Consider the following 25,230-nt stretch of genomic DNA (forward strand, 5'->3'; position numbering starts at 1 on the left):
TAACTGGAAGAGAAACTGAAATGGATTCAAACTGCCAATTAAGTTTGTCATTTTTTGCATTAAAAAAAAAAGAGACAATTGTTTAGGTACTTATTCCAAGCTGAAGACATGAGTTTATTGAATGTCTGAGAGATTTGTATTTAAATACAGTTTAAAAATTCCATAATCCACCAGCACATCCCAAACAGTTTACAACATGAAAGTCTCCAGTATTCATATGAGAGTTTACGAAAAAGAAAATACAACACCTAAATGTGAAGGTTATGTTCCACTTTAATGATGCACAATTACATAATCACTTCATGAAGAGTTGTAAGTCAAGTCAGGAAAATAAATTACTAGGATACAGTTTTATGAAAAGCTGGGGTTTTATGTCAACTTCCCTACTATTTAAAAGATCTGCTCAGGCAAGAAAATATTGTTTCTAGTAAACAAGTTATCTAATCTATGACAATTAGCTGTGTTGTTTAACTTAAAATAGAATGGGCTATGGAAATTTCCTTGAGAATTACATAAGTAGCTGTACAGTGTTTTTTAAAAGTCTGTTTTCCTCAAACTACATGTAGTTTTCCTAGTAAATGTAAGTAAACCACCATTTAACTACTACTGGTTTTAATAGATTTGCCAACAAGTATAGCAGTGTTAAAGAGTACTGAAAGCACGTATTCAAATTCTTGACATCTTCTGCTTGTAATGGCATTCTTTTGGTATGAATTAGTTATTTAACAGGAAAGGAGACTATAATGTTGTGAGAGAGAGTTGTATGCCAGCAGTTGATTAGTTTCTGTTTAAAATTCCTATGGAGAACAGAAACTGATAATACCACACACTTCTATTAAGAGCAGCTAAAATAGAATCTTTGTATTAATTCCTTTACCTAATTAGATACTCCAAAGAGATTATAATTAACAGTAGCAATAAAAGTATGCAAGTACCAAAACTGAGAATTAGCTCATATTCATCATATTCAATAACAGTATTCTAGCTTTAAAATCTGAAATTTCCTTAAAAATACAAATAAAATTTTAATAATTCTGCCATGGATTTCTGGAAAACCAAGTCTGCTTTTCCTAATTTAACCTATTAAACATGGCCTACTTTTACATCAATAAAAAGGTGTCAAACACCACTCTGAGCAAAAATTTGAAGCATTCTGAGCTTTCAAAAGTCGCCACACTATTTCTAGTTATTCCAGGCCTTAATTGATAAACAGTACCACTAAATGTAAAAAAAAAATTAAGTCATTTGCAGTTTACAATTAATTACACCTAACACATCCTTCTAAAAATGGATTCTTTCATATTCTCAATGAAAATTTAAAGAGCTTGCTCTTGCCTGTCAGGCAAATGACTACTTGTGCAAATTTAAATACAGTACATTGACCTAATGTAACAGTGGACAGATAGCAAAAGAAGTGTTCAGCAAAGCTGTTGCACACCAAGACCTTTTCAGTGTGCAGATAGGTCTACAATAAAGTGCTTCTCTTAACAAGTTATATTAATGATAGTAGAGATGCTTACCTAGATTTAAAGCTTAAATTCCTTAGTAAATTGTTTAATCTCCCTGTACACCCCCAATCCCGCAAGGCACATTCAAAACATAAGCAAAGCACTGACTGTGAAGGATTAAGCTACAATAAAAAACATTAAGTGGTAGTAAACTACTGACTAGGTTTGTAAACAGTACCATCCCATTGCATCTCAATGTTCATGCATTATTGAAGTGAGTTTCTGTGGGAGCACCTGCTGAACTCCAGATTTAACAATCGAGGCAACTTTCTTGATAATACACTACTGTGCCTTAGTGTTTTGGTGTGGAAGCTCACTTTTTTCATCACTTGAACAAAAAAATGTCACATTTGATGCATTTAAGCCTGTAGACTTAATTTACAGTTAGCACAACTGATTAGTGGCTGCTTTCAATCTATTTAGTTTTGGGGATTTGTTTTAAATGTATGTGACATTCACGTCTTTTGTTGAACCTCACAATGAAGTTGTGCTCAGTACTCTTAAGAGAAGGTTTTGGTTATGTTAAAACATAGCTGGCCTGTTTTTTGGAGGCCATAATTTTGACCTGATAAAAACTGACTCAATATGAGGAATTAGCTTCTGTAAAAATAAAATGGCATGTAGGATCAAATTGAGTAATTATTTTTCTCAGGTTCTTTTACAACCAACTTTGAGAAGTTTCTTTAGAAAAGACATTATGAACAAAGTCCATTACCACAAGTGATCTCTTATATAAATCATTGAAATGGGACTTGTTTCATCATGCTTCCACAGATGTTTCACAGATATTAAGTAATTCCACTAACATCAGAGTTTACAGAAATGGTCCAAGTGGTCTCACAAGGTACACCTAGCTAAACATTGCCTTCATACCACAGAAGGTGATGCTCTATGAGCAAGAGGCATTCCACTGCTTTTCAGAAAAAGAGTACATTGAGTTCATTTTGTCTTTCTCAGCTCTTGCAACAGAGCAAACACTACCAGAAGTATCAACATCAGGGTTCCAAGTTTTCCTCATTTGACATCCAGTTTAGCGTTTTATCACCACCTGCTCATATGCTCCAGATCCTACTCTGAAAGTTTGAAAAAAGTTAGTTCAATGTTAATTTAAATGAAAGCTAAATAGCAAGTATCACATATCAGGAAGTGTATTGTTTAAACAACCCAACCAACAGCCCTTCCAAAAAGACCCCAGCAAAACCTCTCCACCCAAACAGGAAATATCAAACCAGCTAAATGTGAAGGGTAGAAAACATTTGTCATTATTACCATGCCATGGAGTCACCTACATTTTAATGCATTAAAGAGATTTTTTTTTGTACTACAGTCAAAATGAACAAAAACTAATGTTACTGAACAAGAAGTTACTGTTGGACTTCACTAGAATTTCTTAAACATCACCTTTAGGGTACCCCTCCCCACAGCTATATCATATGCAGCTAATACTCTTCATATACATTTATCCATAAATAAATCAATGGGTCTAAAAAAACCAGAAAGTGATCATCATCTTACATTAAAATAAAAGAAAAACATCTTCAGTTGTTTGTTTACTCTGAATTGTAAATTAAATTCTCTCACCTCCCAGGTGACAGCCCATACTGGATGGTTTTCCACAGCAAATTGCAGTACTATGTAAAAAATTAATAGGGTAAGCTCTGCCTTAGTATAGTATTGTGCATGGACTGTTCTGGCAACTGCATTAGGACAGATCTCTGTATGCTACAGGAATGTGTTCTGTACCCATTCATGTGATCCTAGACAGCCATTAGTATGCCCAGCTTGCAGATAACCCAGTGAGAATCATCTTTTAACCATCAGTATTGCGTGCACATATAAAATGCAATTATGTTATGAATCTCAGTATATTAACAGCTGCCTTTATACCTAAGTTCATAGTAATTACTGAAATACTGAGGATATTCTAATTTCTTGAGCTAAAAATATTGAGTTACATTGGACTGCAGAAACACAGTATTAGAGCATATTGCCTGGTTTTCATGCTTTCTCATCTGAAGATTAACACATTCAGGTCAAGTCATATATCAGGGTATTTGAAGAAGGTTTAGAGAAGAAAAAAAAGCCTCTGGTTCTAAACTACAAGACAATCTGAAGCAGATGATCAAAAGAAAGAGTTTAGGACTGCAAATAGCTGAAAGATGAAGAAACCATTGAAACAAATGTAACAAATGGAAACAGGATTTGTGAGGAAAAACTGAAGAAAATTAGGCTTGTTATCAGGAAGACGTAACAGTTTGATACTGTAAAGGTAGATGTGTAAAACACTTAAAATTTTCTTCCCACTCCATGGTAATGTAGTAAGGCTGTAGAGCTCACATTTGAAACTGGTGTCTGTTTCCTGTGTCCATACTGAAACATTGCTTGCATCTGAAAACCTTGGAACTGAGACTCTTCAGAAGCTCCGAAAGTTAGTTCTCATGGCTGACACATCAGTTCTGTTTTGGAACTAATCTGTGTCCTATTTTAAAAACTGACAATCTAGATCTTCTAGTGCTTTTAAATGATACAGAATAGAAAGATACAAAGATCAAGAATGTAGATGCAGAATAATTGCTGTATAAGATGCATTTTTATTTAGTATTGCCTATGGATTAGTTGTTCAAGCTACATACCTGTTAGGTAGATGGTGGCTTCCAAAAGAAGTGCTTCCACCAGGGCCCACAAATAATCTTAAACCTTCTTCTAAAAGGCAAATGAATTAAAATATGTTAGCTTTCTTTAATGTTGCCCTAGCTAAATCTAAGTAATTTTAAATCTACCAGTTCTGTAGCTGATACTTTCAGATGCAAATACTTTACGTAATGAGGAACCAACTCCTACATGGTGTAGGTTGGAGGAGCTACCTTTGTCATAGATTAGTACTTGCTCTTTTAGCCTTGAAGTAATGATCTGGGAAAGCTCCCTGAGTCATGTGAGGGTATTTTCAATTTCTGGTAGACAAGATGAAGCAGAAAATTTAGCAATCCACATGCACAGTCCTTATGAATACAAACAACAGGGACTGTGAAGAGAATGGGTTTTCCTGAGGCCTGTAAATATACATCAATTTTCCCTAAGCTTCCTTATTGATCTCCATACCTTCTGCACTTGAGTCTAAACTGAAGTCTTGACTCTGGAGTATTTTTTCAACTATATCATCAGCATCAACTCTGGTAGCATCAACCCTCTTCAGCTGTGACTCCACAGAGTCTTGCTTTACGGGATGTCTGCAAAAATAAGTATATGTAGAGCTCTTAGACATGATAAAGTAATTTACTTGTGCTACATAAGGCTTTCAGATTAAGTGTACCTGCTTTGTTTTTCCGATGGTGCATCTTCAGTAGATGTGTCAGTATCAGCTTCAGTTACTTTTGGCTCAGTCTCTTCACATGGCTCTAGAATACTTCCAGTTCCTGTTGAGGTACTTCCCACTGAGGTACTCCCCACTGAGGTGTTTCTCCTGTGGCAGAGTTCAGACAGACTGGATGATCTAGAATGACATGTGCTATAACCTGTTGGGAAAATGCAGGAGATAGGGGTTAGGTATGTTCTTGACAGGCCAGGTCCATCCTAAAACCGGAATTTGTGTTCTGTCTTCTGAAGGGACTTCAAAAAGCCCTATGAATGTATGTGCATGCATCAACTAGACAACTGACTTCAGGTTTTGTATTCTAACACATGCCATTTTCTTTTTGTTCTAAGTAATTCCTGTTTATATCATAACAAGTAGAATGACAAATACCATCCCCTTCAGCTTTTAGAGCTAAGTCTCCATTTTTTTTACTCATGGAAGAGGTAAAAGTCTCATTCAGATACATTAATTGGAGGGAGCGAAGGGAAAAAGCTGTCTTGCATCTGAAGACATAATCCAGTGTAATTTTAAGAGGGGAAAAAATGTTACCCTTGCCACACCTGAAACTCCTAGGAAAATGCTTTCAACGCAAACCCTTTTTAAAACATAAAGTCAACTAATTTTCTCCTGTCTAAGCCTGTAAAAGAAAAATAATCCCCAACAACTCATAACAAAATTGTGAACAGCTACCTGACAGTTTTGATTGCTGACTTGCATAGCTTGATGTTCTGGAATGTCCACATGCACCAAGTTCATCTGGGACTGAGGCACTCTTTGATGAGACATCTGCAACATGTGCAAGTCAGACAGTGTTCCTAAAGCCAGCTTTATTGCTACTTTCCCTGTAATCTTGATTAGATTCAAAAGTCATATTTCCCAGAGGAATTACAGACTTGACACTGATTTTCTACAAACCTTTTGAAGATTGAAGTGCTGCAAAAATGTTAATGAATATACATTCTTTAAAAAAGTAAAAATCATAATATGTATCTGAGCAAAACAGAGTACCATTGGGTTAGAAAGATTTGTATGAAATGTAGCTGTAAATTTGTGTAGTGTCAATATTAAAGAGATGACCATGCTTTTCTCCAGTATCATAACAGAATGTTGTGCCAGACGTTTTCTGTCTGAAAAGCTAACCTGCATAAAATTTCAGCTGTGCTTGAAGTAGAAACTCACAAGCCATGTAAGAAGGTTCCTCTGCAGGCCAACTGTCAGCATCCCTTTCAGATTTGAAGTATTTTGTACATCTCCTTGAAACTATGATGCCAGTTATAAAAGCATTGAAAAATTAAGAGCATTATTCTATACCTGCTATACCCAGATGCGCTACTTTTAAATTTTCTCCACCTTTCCTGTCTTCATGCAAAGACTCTGATTCTCCAGCAATTGCTATAGATGTTGCTGTGGAAGGAGGTCTGTAAGAAAAAAAGGTGGTTAAGATTTGCTGTACTTCTGTTGTAATCCCTCCAAATCGATCAGCACATAGTTTTCATTTCAAATATGTTGGCATAATTCATACTGTGCATCAATTTAACAGACCTGCAATTCTTTTCTGAAAACATGCTGCCTAGTCCCCTATTGAAAGAAATGAACAAAAAAAGAAGCTTTTGCTATTGAGCTTAAGGACATTTTACAGAATCAATCTGCTCAGCCCTCAGGCTTCTGGAGATCCTGGGAAAGGCTTTTCCTTTTCTGATGATGGGTGGAGTGATATGTCTTTAACTTGAAGTTGTTTCTTATTTTTGTTAAGTGTATGAATCACAGGACAGTTTACATGCTAAGAATATATGTAATTCAGTACTTGATGGAATACACATAAAGGTGGTACGTAAAAAAAACCCCAGCATGCACAACAGTTGGCCAAGTTGGCTTGTGTGCTGTGACGTACTCCTGGCTTTGTTTCATCCCTGTTACAGGACAGGAAATGATTCTGGGCTGATAACCCTCCCAGCTCCTAATAAAGGGGTCTATGAACCATCTCCATGTATTGCCCTCTAAATTCTACCTCCTACAAAATAAAAAAGCATAATGTATGACATAATTTATATTTTAGTTCAATATTAAAAGGCTTTTAATAATGCTTAAATGCTTGTTTGAGTTAATACCAAGACCCAAAGGGAGATTTTATTAAAATACTAAACCTCTTAGTTTGTGTTTTGCTAGAGCAAAAGAAACTAATTAGAAAATGACAGAGCGCAAGCAATTTCTTGCGAGCAAATACAACCAAAATACATTTCAAGATGTTACCTACAGGGGGTTTTTTATGCTTTGTTCTTTTCTGCTTTGGGAACAGACTGTTGGTCTGCATACAAGTGGGTTGACATTTTTAGATTTGACATATTCAATAAATTAGTCACTGTCTTCATGTAGAGTAACATAGCCCTTCTTAGGTTATGTTTGAAAGTAAATAGAGAAAGAAAAAAGCACGTCTAGAAATACAGTGCCTGTGTGACTTAACTGTATAACATACTTTTGAAAGCAAGAACGGAATGGTTTCAGGGATGTCATCCCATATCAAACCCCACGGGTTCGAGGCTTCTTCATAAAATATGTAGTTGGTTCCAGATTGTGAAACTGTTTTAAGGTTTATTTTTCCTTCTACAAAGGACATCTGGATGAGATAAATTTTTTGTTCCGTTTGTGTTGAAAGTTTATGTTCCAGGAAGCGGTTATATCACCAGTTTGGAAGAAAATGCCAAGTCTGAATAATTTGAGTTAGCGATTTCTTCTCGGAATTCAGAAAGCTATTTAGGTACTAATTTAAACTCCTTCAGTACTAGGCAGTAAAAAACAGAAATACATTTCTTTGTTAGTATCCAAGACTAATGATTTTAGCCTTTGAGGAATTGTTCCTCAGTTCCAGTGACATATTTATTAGTAGGTCTGACTCTAAAGTAAATGTACTAAAGTTGTTCTGAAGTAAAAAAGGTGCTAAGTAACTAGGGATACAGAAAAGTTTTGCCCAATCAGACAAATTCAGATAATACCCTCTTGCTATTTATTCAATAAGCACAAGATGAGATTCTACAGTGTTCAGTGTTCTATTCTTCTCATTAAAGGTTAGTAGAAGAGAAAAGAAAGGACATTTAGTGGTGTAAGGGTACATTGAAGAGTTCTGTGGTGAATCACCTAAGCTAGACTGGTACAGAATCACAGCACAACTATTACACTTCCTTAACTACAGATTAAGGACAACAAGGTCAAAGGATCCTCAATGTATGGCAGTGAATTTTCCTAGCTACCTGCCCCCTCAGAGGTTACCTCTTGCATCTTTTACTAACTTGCAGAATGTCTTTGCTAACTAAATGTCTGTAAGTGCATTCTCTTGTACTAAGTTGAATCATGCTTCTGTTGTGTTTGTCAGGGTCTTTTTTGCAAATGAATATTTCAAAATCACCTGAGACTTGTGAATAAAAGGTATAGCAGCACCTTTTCCAGACACAAGGATTAGTCAGATCACCCCGTACCAAGTATATTTATATAAGGTTGCTGCAGGAGCAGTTTCCCTGAAGTGTTTTTTTTTACATTACAGATATACAGGCAAGTATTCTGTGCTTGATACTAAGAATCTAACAGCAAGAAGATCTATGACACTTCTACTGGCAGTTTTACCATGTTAGTCATTATTCAGCTACCGTGCCATTTATTTGTGCCTTTTTTTTTTTTTAAAGTACTGTTGCCAGATTGGAGAGATGTGAAAACACAAATCAGAAGTGTAATTCTCAACATGGAATGTACAATCAAAACACCATCCCACAGAGATTTTTTACAAACTTACGTTTTAAAGCACGGGTCTCCAGACATCAGCTGCATGTTGATCAAAACCTACACATAAAGAAAACAAAATCCACCATAAGGAAAAGAAAAATTGGTCTGTGACACATACATGGTCATGTAAGTAAGTTATATTTGCCACAAATGTTACATTTAAGGAAAACAAAATGCCATAATCATACATGCAAATAAACACACTAAGGCAAACAACTGCATCTTTTTTCTTAATAGGCATACAAACAACACAAAATACCATTTAAAGTAAGATATTTACACATACAAGATTCTGAAAAAGACACATAGATCAAGGAGAATCTTAGAATTATTAATAATTAAGATGTCTTCAAGGGAAAAACAGAGCCAAGAAACTTAAAACCTGAATGAGCAAACAAGAGTATTGTTTAGACCAGTAGGTGCTGAATATGTTCTTTGCTGAGGGTGTTCAGCAAACTGCTGGCTCTCAGGACAGGTTGTGCTAACATCAGAGACACAGCAAAACCACACAGGGTAAATAAGCCATAGGACACAGTGCATTGAAGGCCTGTTAGGCAGGTCAAAGCCATCAATTACAAGTGTTCTGGACAGTCTGTGACTGTCGGAGATGAGAAAATCCATGCATAGACAGTATACTGAATGTGGGAAATTAATCCCAGTGTCTCAGTAGGAAAAGAATTTTTTTTTTTAATTGCCTGAAACATTCTTAATGGAATTATTTTCAGGTTTATGGAGCTTATTCAGTTTTTTAGCTCCCTGGACTAATGGAAGAGAATGTCAGAGTGGGTTTCTTTTAAGAATTCTCCCCAACTGTTACAGTGATTACTATCAAATAAAAACAGGAAAATCCCAGGAGTCATGGAGGTATTGAAGGTAGCTTGTACATAAATAAGCCAATTAATAGATTCACTCTCAGAAAGATGCACAGAAAGTTACTCAGTCTTGAAGATACCATATATTAATTTGTTCATTTTACAGCTCCCCTTAGACTAGGAACACCTTTTAAAAGCTTTTCTTTTACAGCTATTCAGCTCCATTTCAAAGTGTAGGACAAATTCTGGTTTTGACTGTGTGGATTTTAATGATTGTCTCTAAACAACACTTTTGGTTTTACTTTAAATAGCTTTCCTTCCAGAAAGAGGTTCAGTAAATAAGTTTAAATTTCATTAAGTGCTTAAAAATACCACTTGTTCTCTACTTTATTGCTTTAAGTATGATAAAGGAAATAAGTTACTTTAAGAATGGAGTTATCTTGTCTTGTATTTTTGGTATCATAACCTTCCAGTAAACAGCGACGAGTGGTATTTCCCGATCCAGCAAACTCTGCTAGATTTAGATCTGCAAATCCCAGCTGTTAAGAGAAAATGATAAAGTTAGTAGTAAGCATTTGACTAAATGAAGGTACTTGATAATTACACATTGAGTACCACTCAGTAGCAGTTTCTTTCAAATATGTATAAGAGGATGCCTATTAAAGGGAATGGACTGAGGCAAAAAGCAGAAAAAAACCCCTGAGTGTAAAATCCAGCATAGTTCCATTTTCAGTTAAAAATTTAAAGTGCAAAAAGAGAAAAAGAATGGGGAGAGTTTTCTTTATTTTTTAATGTGAATGTAAATGTTTACTTTTACTAACCCTTTCCGCATACCAGCTTGAAAGAAAAAAGTTCTGGTGGTATAACACTGTTACATACTTACTAAACACACTGATTGACAGTTCCAACAGCACTGTGTCACTACAATGCACATAATGAAATCATGGGTATTACGTACTATTCTGTAATTACTTTAAAAGGGCATAAAATGGCAAGAAAGAAAAGCTTATCTGTAGGCAAAATTAGCTACATCTCAATTTACCTTTGCATATGCCTTTCCTCCTTTTAATTCCTAGAAAAAAAAGGAAAAAAGACACACCATTAAGCCATTAAATAGACTGACTCAGGATTTTTGTTTGGGTTTGGTTTTTTTAAATCTCACCACACATTTGCTAGACTGCTGTTGTCATTTAGACCTTAATATTCATAATGCCTTTGGAGCAGGCCAGCAAGACACTGTTGTCTTGGAGAGAGGAAGGGCAAGTGCCCGATGCCAGCTGGCATTTGGCTCTTACAAGGTCTGGCCCCAAAGGTAGGACATGCTGCCTGCAAAATTCTGGTACTTAGCATGGTTCAAGGCTTCTAAGCTTACTGCTGTTTAATGGAAGTATCAATCAAGGGCTAACTTCATAAACACTGAGGAGTAATTCCTTTGCTGCCCTGCTGGAAAAGGGTTTTCTTCAGTAAGAACATAAAACCCCCATGAATTAGTCAAAGTAAAGTAAGTAATAAGATTACTACAAAATTTTGACTAAAGGAATACCTGATGTGATTGCAGCTAAAATTTGCTTTATGGAGTTTATCAGACATTCAAAAATTAAAACAAAGCAAAGGAAAAAAAGCACAAGAAAAGAGGAAAGGAGGTGAAAAAATCTACTTACCTTCCGTACAGACACCCTGCAAGTGCAAGTATCCAGAATCCCTGTTGTGGCACTGGCACTGATTTTACACATAAAGAAGAACTTTTTCTTCCAGCGGACACAATTTGCCTGTACTACCTCCCTGCAAGTAGAGAGCATATGCTCAGTGTTAGTTGCACATATGTTCAGAAGCATACACTGCAGTAAGACAGCTCAAGAACAAACACTGGTTCCACTGCTTGTGGAATGGTCACTTCATGCAAATTCTGTTCCAAGGCCTGAATAATCTCCCATTCTGCTCTTAACAGTGTAGCATGACTAAAAACTGTTCCAAACCTTGAACACAGTATTAGACCTCTAGAAGAATTCAACAGCCATGTGTTTTTGCAAATGAATGAGAGCGTAATTTCTGCAGTTTGCATCAGGAGAGTGAAGTCTTCCAGAACATTAGCTCCCAGGCACTGTCTCCCAAGCTGCTGAGCTTTGCAGTGTGCTCAAGATAGTATCTTTGACAAGCAGTTTTTCAGTTCAGAGAAAAGGAGCATCATACAAGCAAAGCTACATAAATTTGAGGCCTGGAAAAGTAGAAAGGAGATGATGTGCAATAACCAGACACAAAGTAAATACACTTGGGACAAATGAGAATTTCAGCTTCATACTGTGAGCTTGCCATTTGAGAGCAAAATAAGCTGACACATCTGAAGGGATCTGTTTCTCACTGGAGGAGAACAATCTGAGTATGATGCAGCTGAGACAAAGGCAAGATGTAGGATGCTTTCAGTTACAAATGTCATTTTATAAGGCTCAGACAACACATTCTGTTTGGATAACTGACCAAGAACAGACTCCAAAATGAACAGCTACAGGGAGGACAACTAGAAAACCCCTGTATCTTAAAAGAAAAAAATACATCTAATAAAAATACACTGGTGATTCAAATACTTGACAGACCAAATAACTTTTAAGTCAAATGAGAAATGGTTATGACCAAAATGAAGCATAGTCAAACACCCATTTAAAACTGAGAGTTAGAAGGCCTCAAACTACAGAGCAAGTTTCTAGAACAGTTTTCAAGTAAGAGAAGTAGATGCATAGGAAGTCTTTACAGTATTTTACCACGAGGTTGGCCAGTTTTTCACTAACGGGGGACATAAGGACTGTAATTCTGAGGACTTGCCTCAATAATCAAAAGTTCTTTTCTAGCCCCATGTTTCTAAACTCACAGCTTGGAACTGTGAAAAAACTGATAATTTTTTCTACCACTCTGATCACTGAAGTACAGTCTTCACATATAAAAATATTCTTTTTTCCTCTTCCATTTTTCTAATACATACATTCCTATGTTTTATACTAACTTCTGACAGCAGCTTATTATCGAAGAAGCAGTTTGATAGCTTTAGCAGATAGAATTCTGTGGTTGTGCATAAGCTGGAGCCAGAGTTCATCACGTGTATAGAAAAATGAAGAATTGCAGGGTGCTCACAAAAGCTCCCTTTGCTGTGCTGGTGAGACTGTCAGCTCCAGTACTCACTGGCACTGTGACTTCCTAAGGTGGGAATAAGCCAGACTGCCTAAAATGAGTCAGTTTAATGACCACAACAGATGAATAGATTCTGATGATACAACACTGAGTCATATTCAAGCATGTGACCTCAAAGGAACATGGTCTGTAAACACCATGATCTACTCTTTATCTAGTATGTTTTACATTGCAAACTTTCCTGTACTTTGGGAAAAAAGAATCCCATCCTGCTGTCATGTGAGTTATTTAAATACAAAAAAGAACAGAATTTTAAAAAGCCAAATTACAAGTAGTTACATCTCTATTGAAACAGGCTCAGACAAGAAGACATCAAGTAAAATACACCCTTAAAAGGGATAATTGATAACTGCTAACATTTGTGACACATATAATACAGTGCCACTAAAAGTGTTCACTTGTCATCCATACAAGTCAGAAGATCCTTCCTCTTTACATCTGTTTGTTACACAAGTAGGACAGCAGCCATCATCATCCTTCCCACCCTCTCCTTGTCACCCAGGACACCACTACCAATAAGAGCATCACTTCTGCTGCTATTCATCATTTTGCTAAGTTCTTGTAGTGTTTTTACTTCTGTAACATCTCCAGTTAGTAAGTAATGATACTTTTTTCCCATTGAAAAAGTGTTCTTGTAAACTCATGAAGTCAAAATGATGTGCCAAAATCTTTGTACAACTTAGTATTATGGTTCAAGTTGTTCCTGCTTCTCACAACAGCCTTCTGCTTCTGCAGCAAAGTCAAAGCAGCTGCACATTCTACAGAGTGTTCCAGACATCACTCACATTGTAGCTAAAGATAATGCAGTGAACATTAAACGTATTTTTGCTTGTAAGTGCAAGATAAATGTAAGCAACATCTGCTTGAGAAATGTAAGTGTCCTTAAAACCTTTCAGGATTTTGAATTTATTTCAACATACCAATACTACTATATGGATATCATGGTTCAAGTAAGGAAGATAGCACGAAACCACTCTGCTTTTGATAGATTCAGTCCACTCATATCACAGGTCAGGATTTGCAAACAAGAAGTAGAAGTGACAGTAAAAAAGCCTCAGTTGTGGATACTGATGGTCTAATTTTTGTAAAAATAAAATCAAAACCAGGAATACTGCTTTCTTCTCATGAGGATGTCAAAAAAAAAGTATCATTAGTTTCTCTCACTGGCACCTAAATCACAAGACATTAGAAAAATTTGTACACAATTAAAAAAAAACCCCAACTGCCCCAAATCCCACTAAACAGTTCTTCTAATTCCACTGTATAAAAGAAAGAATTGATGTATTTTAATAATTTTTTAGTAAAGAGGAGTACCATCTAGCTATTCCCATCATGCTGAAAAAACAAGGTCAAATAATCAGAACATTTCACTTCAACAGTAACATCTAAGTTTATAAGATTCTTAGTTAAGTGCAAGGCCTTCAGAAAATAAACAGCTGTATTGATTGGCTGCTATGGAAATGAACCCAGATAACTTTTGGCAGCTGTGCCGGTGCCGCAGGCACGCTGGGGAGAGCTTTCCGTTCTGAGTCAGTTTCCTATGAGCCTCCCGGTCACTTTACCACATGCAAAGCAAAACCAGTTGTTTTCTTAATCAAAACATATCTTCATTACCAAGATGCACTGGAATACGTACTAGGCTGTAGTGCTTCAGTGTAACTTAATAAATGCTGTCAGTAATATGTAACCAAGAATAAATTCAATAAACAGATAGTGTAAGATAAAGTGACTCCAAAGTATAATGTAAGTTACCATCACTGTTTCTTCTTTAGAAGGACAATTTCACATTGACTAAACTCCAAATACAAGATTTCAGCTGTAAACAAGACCTTATTTGTATATATTTCATATACTGTACACAATTGCCACTTAAAATGTTGAATAAAAGTATTGGATTTTTCTTTTGACCCTCAACAGAGGAAAAAGTAAACTCAAATAAAAGAAACAATAAATCCTAATCCAGTCACCTCCTCATCCTAAATTGTTAAAAAGAGATGGACTTTTTTTTTTTTTAAGATGTTGTGTTCATTAGATTGTTTGTTCATGGATAAAATCTATGACTAATGCCTTGTTCAGCAAATAGCTACAAATGCAAAAATAAATCACTTTTAAGGACCTTAAGTGTCATAGGAAAGATTCCTTCTTGATAAATGGAAAAGCTTTAGCATGAGAGGCTCTGAAATAAAGAAGCCAAAACTCCTTGTGGACATTTACCAAAAGACTGTGTTCCATTAATCGGAAAAATTAAGAAGTTTTTATCCGAATTATTCTAAACAGCCAGTTAGAATCTTTAGCTATATTATGTTAAACTGCTTGTGTTTTTAGTGCAATTATTTTAGATTTATTGGTTACCAAAGAAACAATAAATTGGGATCATTTGTTTTAAGAGGCTATTCAGTCTTTGTATCAGACTATGTTCACATGAAAATACTTCCAGAACTACTTTTAGATTCAGCTGGGTCAGTACACTTCTTTATGTCAAAGAAAGTGGTGTTTGCTTATGCATCTTACAGCTTGTGGACAGAACATGAGTTTTCTACTCACTGTAAATACCTTGAAAAAAATAGCTTCTTCACTACATGAGGTAAATGAGCATATTATTATCTTTTAAGGCTAGTCATTTGATGAGAGAGTCACCTAAGTTTTGCTTGTTTATTTTAGAAGAAGAGCTATCATGTTGATAAGATGGCCTGAGGGCAGTGAGGCTGCTGCTGCTCCATGCCTCAGATGCAAGCAGCAGCGAGGCTTAAGAGGTATTCCCGGGAAGCCCCCACTCCCCGCACACAGAGCCGGCCCGCTGGTCACAGGCACACGGGCCACTCAGCCAGCCTTAGCCCACCCCTGGGGCTGAGCACGCCGGAGGTCTGCTAGGTACATACATACATACACAGAGACGTGTATGGCTCCCAGGATATCCCACCTGCTCCACAGTCCAGCTTGATCCCTGAGCACATCAGCTCCAGAAGCTGGCACCACAGGCACACGGTGCTCTGACTCCTGGTCCCACCCCAGTGGCTAGCATTTGCTTTAACACATCTGGACTCTCTAGTTCCTGGCATGCAAGTGGTCTGGCCCACAGTTCCAGGCCAGTTGCTGGCACAGTGGACACACAGGGCCCTGTGACCCGAAGTCCCACTGCCGTGGCTTAAATGTGCTCACTCTGGCCTCTCCTGTTGCTGGCAGCCCAGGCCCTGTGACACACTCTTGACTCCAGTTGCTGGTACTCAGACATCCCCTGTCCCGCAATGCGCACTGAACAGAGAGCCCTTCCCCCAGGAAAGGGGCCACAATGTAGTTCAATACAAAGATACAACAGACAGTACTAATTAGAAACAGATTAGACAAATGTACCAACCAGCAAACTATTTACCCTTTATCCCCTTAACTCCCTGTTTTTCCCCACACTTGTTCCTCCTCAAACTCATCCCTTCCTCCACCTTTCATTCCTCCCCAAATTGTCCCATAATAAGCCTCTTCCCCTGTATCCCATGATGTGTCTGATAGGCAGCAACTCCCCTCAGTCCAAAATACGTTTTACCAATATGATGGGTTTCCTGCCTGGACAATGGGGCTAAGGCTCTCCTGGGGCAGCCCTGGGAGGGGCCCAAGAGTGTCCACTTGTCCAGGCCCATAATTTCAGTTCTCCACCTGCCTGTGTGTCCCTGGGCTTGTGTAGATGGGCTTTGATGGGGCTGATGGTTCCTGTGACAGGACTGGGAGTAGCTGGACATGGGTATTATTTTAGGCCCTCCACCCTCCCCTGCCTTTGCTTACTGTACTCATTTGTGGGCGGGCAAATGGACTTCTATCACCTAAAGCTTCCTTTGATGGACCCCCCTCTGAATAAACTTAATACAGATAGCTCTGTCCTTCTGATACAAATACAGTATTTAGTAGACTGGAGTTACAGAGTTATTTTTAGTCTAGCAAATAGTCTTTTAAAATGGGAGCAATATCCCATTCATATAGATATTTTATATATATATATGTGCTTTTTTTATGCATCTAACATCTTTCTTCTGCAGAAAGCTGGAACACTTAACAAAGGCCAGTGTCACGATCCTACCTTACAGAGACAGGAATTAAGGCATTAACCTACAATCTAACAGTGTAGCCACACTCCCAGTGGCTTCAGATTCAAGTACTTTACACTAAGATTCAACCTTTCCTAGGCTATCTTTAGTATTAGGATGGTATTGTTGGATATAGAGTTCTCATATATACTATACATTAACACATAATGGTTGGTTTGGCATGTAAGAGAAGAATACCCTCTTGCACTCCTCCTACCCAAAATCTACTTCCACGTAAAATTCACACAGTGTCATAATTGAAGGAAAGATACAGGTACCCGTGCAACAGGGTCCTGGAGCAGTACTAAGCTACACTTTAAATTGTTATCCAATAACCAAATGCTAAACTTAGGCTTCATACAGAAAAGTGCATCACTTGAAGTGCTTGGAGTATGAGCTCCAAAGTATATGCTGTAGCAATAAGCTTATGCAAAGCTTTAATGTATTTCTCTGTTCAGGAAAAAATTCAGTTTACTTTTCCTTTAATATTTTGTTTCCCTCACGCCTGAGGCATATAAGATGATATATTTTTTCCAACAAAACCATTTTTTCCTAAGCATTGCTAAAAAACCGAACAAAACCAGTCATTTACAAACAGAGCTTGAACGGTTCACAAATTTCAGGACTAAGCAAACAGCTGGCTCTGCAGGAAGAGCTCCACTTGTTTACAGTGCACAGCTTCCCACTTAATTTGCTGTTAGTACGTGCAAAACTCGAACATTTTCTATTCCACATGTTTTTACTCATAATAAAACAGGCTACATTTTTAACTAGCAGCGTTTCACGTCAACAATTTCTTATAAAATACATATAAACTGATTGTACATAAAAAAACTGCTGGTTAGAGGCAAATGCAGAGACCTAGAAGGGAATTAGCACTGTGAAGGGCAAACTGCATTAGAAGACTGAAGTCAGCAAGTCAGAGGAAATTGAACATTTGAGAGGGTATCTGCAGTACTGTGCTTGGTTTTGGGGCCTTCTTGGCAGAAGACTGTTGAACTGAAGCAAGTCCAGGGGGTGTGAGATCAGAGTCTGGAGTCAGGGATGAATTCTTCTCTGATGCAGGAGAATTTGGAAACATGAGATTTTTACAATGTGATTGATGATGAGATGAAGGAAGATCTAATTGCCATCTGCAGCCATCTCTACTAAGTTAGAAGATGGAGCCAGACATTTCTTAGTGGGGAACAGAGAAAGGAAAAGGGGCAATAACAAGATAGATTCCAGTAAAATAAGGGAACAAATGTTCACAATAAAAGTGGTGAAGCAGCTGGGCAGGTTGTCTACAAAAACTGGCATCTCCATTATTACAGAGAAAGCTCTGAGCTTCCTGATCTGAAATTGGTCTTGCTTTCAGCAGGCAGTTGACTATGTGATCTCTAGCATTACCCTTCACCCTAAATTATTCCATGAACAGAAATAGTCCTTAAAATATGAAGGCAATCAGGTGCTGTGGTACTTGCAAATGGCAAGTTTATGGGAGAAAAATACTGTGCTCCATGTTCTGTGCTGAGGTCAGGGCGAAAAAACAAACCAACAAAACATCACCAGCTCTTTTAAACCAAAGTGCAAGTTCTTCTGCACAAACCAGGTACCTTAAGCATGAAAGCTTTTCCCACCATCTCTCCCTCTTTAAGAGATGTCTATCATGTATCTCTTCTCAGAAACGTTTTTTGTGACTAGTTAGCTGTTGACCTATCTCTTATCAGTACTTATAATTACAGTAACAGACATCTCACAAGATTGAGCCCTTTTCATATCTGCAATAACCAGTTACACCCCATGCAAAGAACAGACTGTACAAACATTTTACTTTCCCCTAATGTAGCCCTAAGATGTACCCCTTCAAAACTAATTTTATATTCTTCACTCCTCTGATTCTTTGTTTTTTCTCATGCATATTCTTTAAATCAGTTGACTAAACACATTTTATTGTAACTATTAATGAAAGGAGAAGTACAAACAAACTACACATTGAAAAAAGTTATACTTTGTGTAGAGAAATTCTTCTTACCTTTTCCTCCCTACAGAGGACAGGGTCTGAAAGCTGCTTAACCAAGTGTCTCATCACAACTGAGGAAACATTAAGTGGACATTCAAGAATCTGAAAAAAGCAGCTACAAAATTGCAAGGTAGCATTTTTATCCCACTGCCAGTATTCCTCACAGTACTTGAAAACTTAGTTTGTTTCAGGTTCCCCAACTGCAAATCCAGTTACAGCTGAAGAAGAAGCTATTAGAAGTAGCATTATCCAGCTCTGAAGACTGTCAGCAGGATTCATACATCATGCAGGAAGATTAGTGTGATAGGGACAGTGATTCCATGTGACAGGTATGTTTTTCTAACAAGTATTGTTGTTTAAAAACAGAGAGCTGGTTAAGCTGCGTTACTAGGAGAGTTTTCCCCTTTCAAATGCAATAGCAGCAATCAGGAAAAGAATGGTAAAAAGACAACTTGAAGAATCCGGTGAGGCAGAAAACCTACTTGCTGGTGTCACAAAAAAATAGATGTAATTTGAGACAGTTGAGAAGGAGGTGGCCATGCGTCATTAGAAGTAAGAAGTACTTATCCGGCAGATAAGAAGTCAATTTCTACAGAAAACAACTACATGCTCTAGCCTGTATCTATTAGGAATAAGAATATATTCATGCATGATCTCCCACAACTTCTTCTCAAGACTCAAGAGTGTACGTAAAAAAAACCCGACATTGGTGAAATCTGTTGGAAAATAAAATGTTTTGATGAAAAAAACTTACAGCTCTTGGCCACCTTGAATCTGTCTGTCACATACAGCAATCATAATCAGCTTTTTAGTTTAGAATGTTGCTGTGCAAAAGAAAGAAGATAAAAACATCAGCAGTCTAAATTGCCAGAAATCAGATCTGAAAGCAAGGGGAATATGACCAAACTGAAGGCAGCAGTCAGAAGAACACACCAACCAAGTCCTTTTCTGGAGTGGGGTGCAGCTGGAAACCAAGCTAAAAATGGAACTACCAGGCTTACAGCTACTGCAGGCTCAGTCGATAGAGTACAGCATTAAAAGTACACCCTCAAGAAATAAGATCCTTATTTCCAAAATTTCTTGGGTTTCCTCATATTCCATCTGTTCATTTACTGCTGATTGAGCAACAGCTCAGCCTATGAGCCTCAGTTATCTACTCTAGGGGCTTATCAATTATCAAATCAATTCAGCCTGTTAAAGTGAGGGCAGTTGCAGAAAGCCTATACTTGCTATATATTTATATCTACATTAGAATGGCCACAAATAAATATGCTTCATATTTAGTCAGATCTGTACCTTAAAATAGTATTTTTTTTCTGTTCAAAATATTCATGTGTGTAATTTCTGCCCTGAAGTAATCTTCTGTCCTTTGATGGTGCATTGGACATTATGTGCACACTGTTTCATGACCAGGAAGTATATAGACACACAGTATCCTGGAAAATGCACAAGTGTCATGTATTAACGTATCCAATTTCAAAGAGAGAGATCTGTTGTCATTGGCCCAGGGAAAGGTACAAAGGTACCTCGCCACACAGGAAACCAGATAGGAAAGCTTCCTAAATGAAAATGAAGTTTGTTAGCATAGCTCTGCATACATGCACAGTATATTGGCCGAAAATCTACCCCTTATTCTAACATCTGAAAACACAATGGTAAAGATCCAGAAGTCATGCTAGAAAGCAATTTCAGAAAGGGGAGGGCAGGAATTACACTGTATGGCTGATTGTCAATTTGCTGAAACTACCAACCTGCACCTCCCCCCTTCCACAATGCCCTTCAAGGTTTTCCCTGTTTTAGAGTCAAAGCTTATAACACATTCATTCTCTCCAGAACTCCAGGGTTCTGCTCTCCCAAAAACTCTCAGACATTTTTCCCAGTTTAAACACTGCTGCCACTTGGCTGGTCAATGTCATTGGATCGAAATTTTATTTGGCACTACCAGATTACTTTAAAAGTTGAATATTTTGTCAGGTAATTAAAAATTTAGTATTATAATACAGAATTTTATTTTCCTACAGTAAGTATTCACAGATGTTTATAGGGATGTTTCAAATCGAAGTTTTCTAACTGGAGTTCTAAAAAACTATATGCAAACACCAAAATGCAAAGTGATGTGGTTGCTATTTACACACCAGCCAGATCACTGTGTACTGCACTACACAAGCTGCTTTCACCTGGTCACAGAATTTCTGTACACTTCAGGCACACATCTGTGGGAGCCTGAAAAGTAACTGGGCTGTGGCAAGTCTCCAGTAACGTGGCCTATGTCTCCATAACATATTTCTTAGGTAGCTCTTTCTCAAAAAAGATCTGAGAAGCAAAAAAACCTATTTTTCAGTAGCTTGAATTTTTATCTGTCTTCTTTTCATCTTACTTCAATGATCAGAGGGATGATGAAGGTACCACATTGCTTGCAGGATCAGGACTTTAATCATTCATACAGCATGATCCATAGAGGGCTGACAAGACAATCACTTGAAACTGTTTTCATGACGCTTGCTACATACACGTGGGCCCCTATTCCAAGGCAACTGCTGCCCTGGGTTTTTATGACGTTTTTCTCTGTGAGTAAACTTTGGAAATAAAATGCTAATAATGTTAGTGTGGTTTATAGCCTTTTTTTTTTTAAAACTTTCTAAGGCAAGAGGCAGCAGGTTATTGGTCTGTATGGGTACCAACTTGAGAACCTCATAACTTCTCCCAAAATAATTCGTTTACTAGACCTCAGTGAGTAACAAAAATAAAGCTATTAAGAAAACAGAGTCTGTTTCTCCCTGTATTATAAAAGTTCTGGAATGAGTTTGTCTATTACTTTCTGAAACAACAGAATTCTTTTATAAAGCTAAAAAGATCACTACTTTAGGGATATAGCTGCCAGCTCACAGCAAAACTAATAAATGAATGCAACTAGAAGATGATGGCCATCAGAAGGTTTGCAGCTGAGAAGTTTTGAAATACTGCCATTCTGATGTAAACTTAATTTCTTCCTTACTTATTCAACCCTTTGCTGAATCACCACTCTGAAAATTCATCTGTTAATTCTTAAGCCAAGAGCAAAGGCACTCCCTAAACTGGCACTGAAGGATCACTGCAGAAGAATTCTTTACCTTCCTACCAGCATACCCAAACACCTCTCAGTCAAGCAGGAATGAGTTCACTTACAGGGACCCTGATATACCAGCATATGTTCCATTGCTGTTATTTTTTAAGCCATACCCCCAGAAAAGAAAATGGAAGAATTTCTAAACTTCAACTCAGACACAATTTTTTACATTGGTTTCCCTACACATACTCCATCCTACCACACACATTTTACTCTAATAGACCATTCATGAAGATATGAATGTAGGCTTTCAAGCATTTAATTTTAGCATCATAAATAGGCAAGGTAAAAAAGGCTCAAAATCACCATAATGTGTCAAAACCATCTGCTCAGCTGAAAGCAAGTCCTTGAAAATAGAGATCCTGCCCAGAAGACATATGTCAGCTTGTGAAAATTGCTTCAAGGCAATAAGGGCTGGAGTAGGACAGTAATGGCACATTAGTGCCTGAATCATGATCGTCATCATCATCATCTATTACTTATGAAGTCACTCACAGGAAAAACGTTGAAGAAAGACACGAAATGAGAACAGAACACTGATGAGTTGAACGACTTCCAGCCACACAGAAGAAAAATTTATCTTTGGTTATACATGCTAGTATAATGGAATGGTTAAATAATGAGGTTCCAGGCCAAAGTTCTATTTTTATTCTCTTCCTTTTCCTTGATTAATTTAATTTACAGAATCAAAAGCAGATAATTTAGAAAGCTCTGTAACAACAGTATTTTAACAAGGAAATAACTGGATATTCATGGATTTGTTACTGTCTTCTCCCAGAATTCTACAAGACATTTTCCAGTAAATTGTTTTTGTAATAGTATTAGAGTAAAATAATGCATACAACAAGTGTAATGGGAGGGGAGTCTCCTCCTCCTCAGACCTGAAGCCACAGCACACCCATCCTATTGACAATGTTCTGCCTCTGCCTGGTACTTGGAAAAAATTAACACACTGGCACTCTATTTACCCATTGCTACCAGTGGCTCAGGGAGCCACTGTCACAACAGATGACTGCTCTATTGCTGAGGCACAACTAAAGGCAAAAAGAACGAGGGAAAAAAGACATGGGCCTCGTTGCACTTGCACTACAGAACTGAGTATGAACCAGGTCAGTAACACACGACCTGAGCACTTAGAGGAAAAATTGAGGACTTTTCCATGAAACTTAGCTCTCTATGTAAATATCTGTAGAACGAAACACAGCAAGCCAGTGTCCAGGCATTAAACAATAAGGTGGTACAACTCACAAGGGACAGCTCAGACTACAGGCTCGGGGACAAGAAATTCGCTTCCCCTCCTGTTACCCGTCCGCTCATCAGCTCCAGGCATTATGGCAAAAGCGACCCGTTTCTCTGGGACAACCCTCATCACTCAGGGATTAATTTCCCCTGTTACTCCGTGTTTAGGAGCCTCAGTATTTAATTTACAACGTTACGACTCCACGCAGACGAGGAGATACAAGTGCTCCCACATGTGTTCTCTCGCCGTTAACGCTGGCAAAGCAGGCGAGATGAGAAGACGGCCAGCCTAGCCGGTGCCACGCCGTGCCACAGGAGCTTCCCCTTCGACGAGAGGAAAGGCGAGCAGCACAGCCACAGCCGCCAGGAGCCCCGGGGCAGCCACCCGCTCCCTTCCCCGGGCCCCCGCCCTCCTGCCCGCCCGCGCGAAGCGGCTGAGCCCCAAGCTCGCCAAGGCAGCCAAGGAGCGGGCGGAGGGGCTGCGGAGGCGGCAGGGCCGCCCTTGCTCTCGCTGGGACGCGGTCTCGAGCGGAGCCCGTCGGACGGGGGCGGCCGCAGCCCGGCAAACCCCGGCTCGCGAGTCCCGGAGGCACCTACCGGGAGGATTCCCCGCTGAAGCTGCCCCCGTCCAGCAGCCGCACCTTGCAGAAGAGGATGCCGTTGACGAAGGGCACGGAGGAAAGCTCGTCCAGTTCCAGCTCCACGCGGAACTTGAACTTCTTCTTCTTCATCATGATGAAGGCCATGGGCCAGGGGCTTCCCGGGGGCCGCCCCCACGGCAGCTCCGCTCCGCTCCGACCACCCCGCTCCGCTCCGCTCCCATGCCCGGGGCGAGGGCGGCACCGCGGGACGGGCCGGAGCGGCGGCGACCGCTCCCAGCTCAGCCCCTGCCGGCCGCGGCGCTCCCGGCCAGCGCTTACATGGCAGCCGGCGCCTCCCTTTCAAACCCGCCCGCCTCCGCTCCGCCCGCTGCCGGCAGCGGCGGCCGGAGCCATTGGCGAGCGCTGCCGCGAAAGGCTCGAACGTCGGCGTGCGGTTTCCCGAAGAAGTTGGCCCGGGTCGGAGCAAGGCTGTTCAATAACGGGACCTCGGCGTGCCGCTCCGCACGCCCCACACGGTGCCCGGAGCAGTGACGTGGCCGCGGCCCCGGCCGAGCGGGGCTTGTGCAGCCCGGCCCGGCAGCTCCCCCGCCTCCCAGGGACCCCGCTGGAGCCGGGGGTGCGTCCCAGGAGCGGAAACCTACTGTGCTGCTCACAGCTCTTCATTTAGAGAGCATTAACAAAACAAAGCATTGTTTAGGCGTCGACGTTTCCACTCTGAATTTAGGTTCCTTCTACTGTAATTTAAACCTTATAGGGGTCGTGTACAGCCGCTCAACCACCTAATTTACAACCAGCGCCGCTTCTGCTACAAACAACAGATGCTCACGATCTTGTAGAGGAGGGTGTACACATCTGTGTTTACATTTAAGAACAGTCCTGTGGCATCGATGATTACAACGACACACATGCATCGCTCTTGTTTAATGTCTAGTTCAACAGCAGCACGTGCTCTCTAGGGAACAGCTTTGTATTAAAAAACCATTTCAGGAGGTTTAAACATAAAGCAAGCTCGAAGCAGCCCCCATCAGCAGATCAGTTTCCTCTTTACAGCGTTGCGCAAGAAACACACAGCATGTCGTCCCACAACCAGGCACTTAATCACATGGTAAGAAGAAGAATTGGTAAGATTATGCAGGCAGTGTGATGCTGAGCCCCTGTAACCTTCTTGCAGCTTGTGAAAGTAGTGCTACCCCTCGTTCAGTATAAATACATAGAAATATACTTTTCATAGAATACATACCTGATGAATACAGATAGTGCAAATAATACACAGCTAAGTATATCAGAATGTCCACAACTGTCCTGTAGCGTAATCCTAGGGAGAAAAAAAGTAGTAGTAAAGAGTAAAAAACCCTCACAAACAAATATAAAAATGGAGTGTCTGAAAAAGAAATGCTCTTGTTTTTTTCCTGTCCTAAAACATACATAAAGAGAATTTATATACAGTTTTCTAGTTAAAAATACCTACAAGGGTAGTTCTGACGCCATTGTCAGTTTTGCATTCCTAACAAAGAATTCCCTACAAAACTCCTAAATGTCATAAATAACTGGCCCTGAAAGAAGTGTTTTTACTGGAGTAAAATTA

General features: G+C 39.0%; 1 protein-coding gene across 1 annotated transcript; it reads right to left on the reverse strand.

Annotated features, from left to right (window-relative positions):
* Positions 1-127: 127 nt before the first annotated feature.
* On the reverse strand, positions 128-23,864 carry EEIG2 (EEIG family member 2). The gene is made up of 11 exons (XM_082286819.1): positions 23,641-23,864; positions 11,105-11,225; positions 10,486-10,515; positions 9,866-9,982; positions 8,642-8,688; positions 6,172-6,278; positions 5,551-5,646; positions 4,819-5,020; positions 4,608-4,735; positions 4,142-4,211; positions 128-2,581 (listed from the first exon to the last, which is right to left on the reverse strand). Exons 1-11 carry the CDS (start codon positions 23,787-23,789, stop codon positions 2,539-2,541), a joined length of 1,110 nt encoding a protein of 369 aa, XP_082142945.1. The 5' UTR covers positions 23,790-23,864; the 3' UTR covers positions 128-2,538.
* Positions 23,865-25,230: the final 1,366 nt, after the last annotated feature.

Source organism: Coloeus monedula (genome assembly GCF_965178545.1).
Source record: "Coloeus monedula genome assembly, chromosome: 9".
Lineage (NCBI taxonomy): Eukaryota > Metazoa > Chordata > Aves > Passeriformes > Corvidae > Coloeus > Coloeus monedula.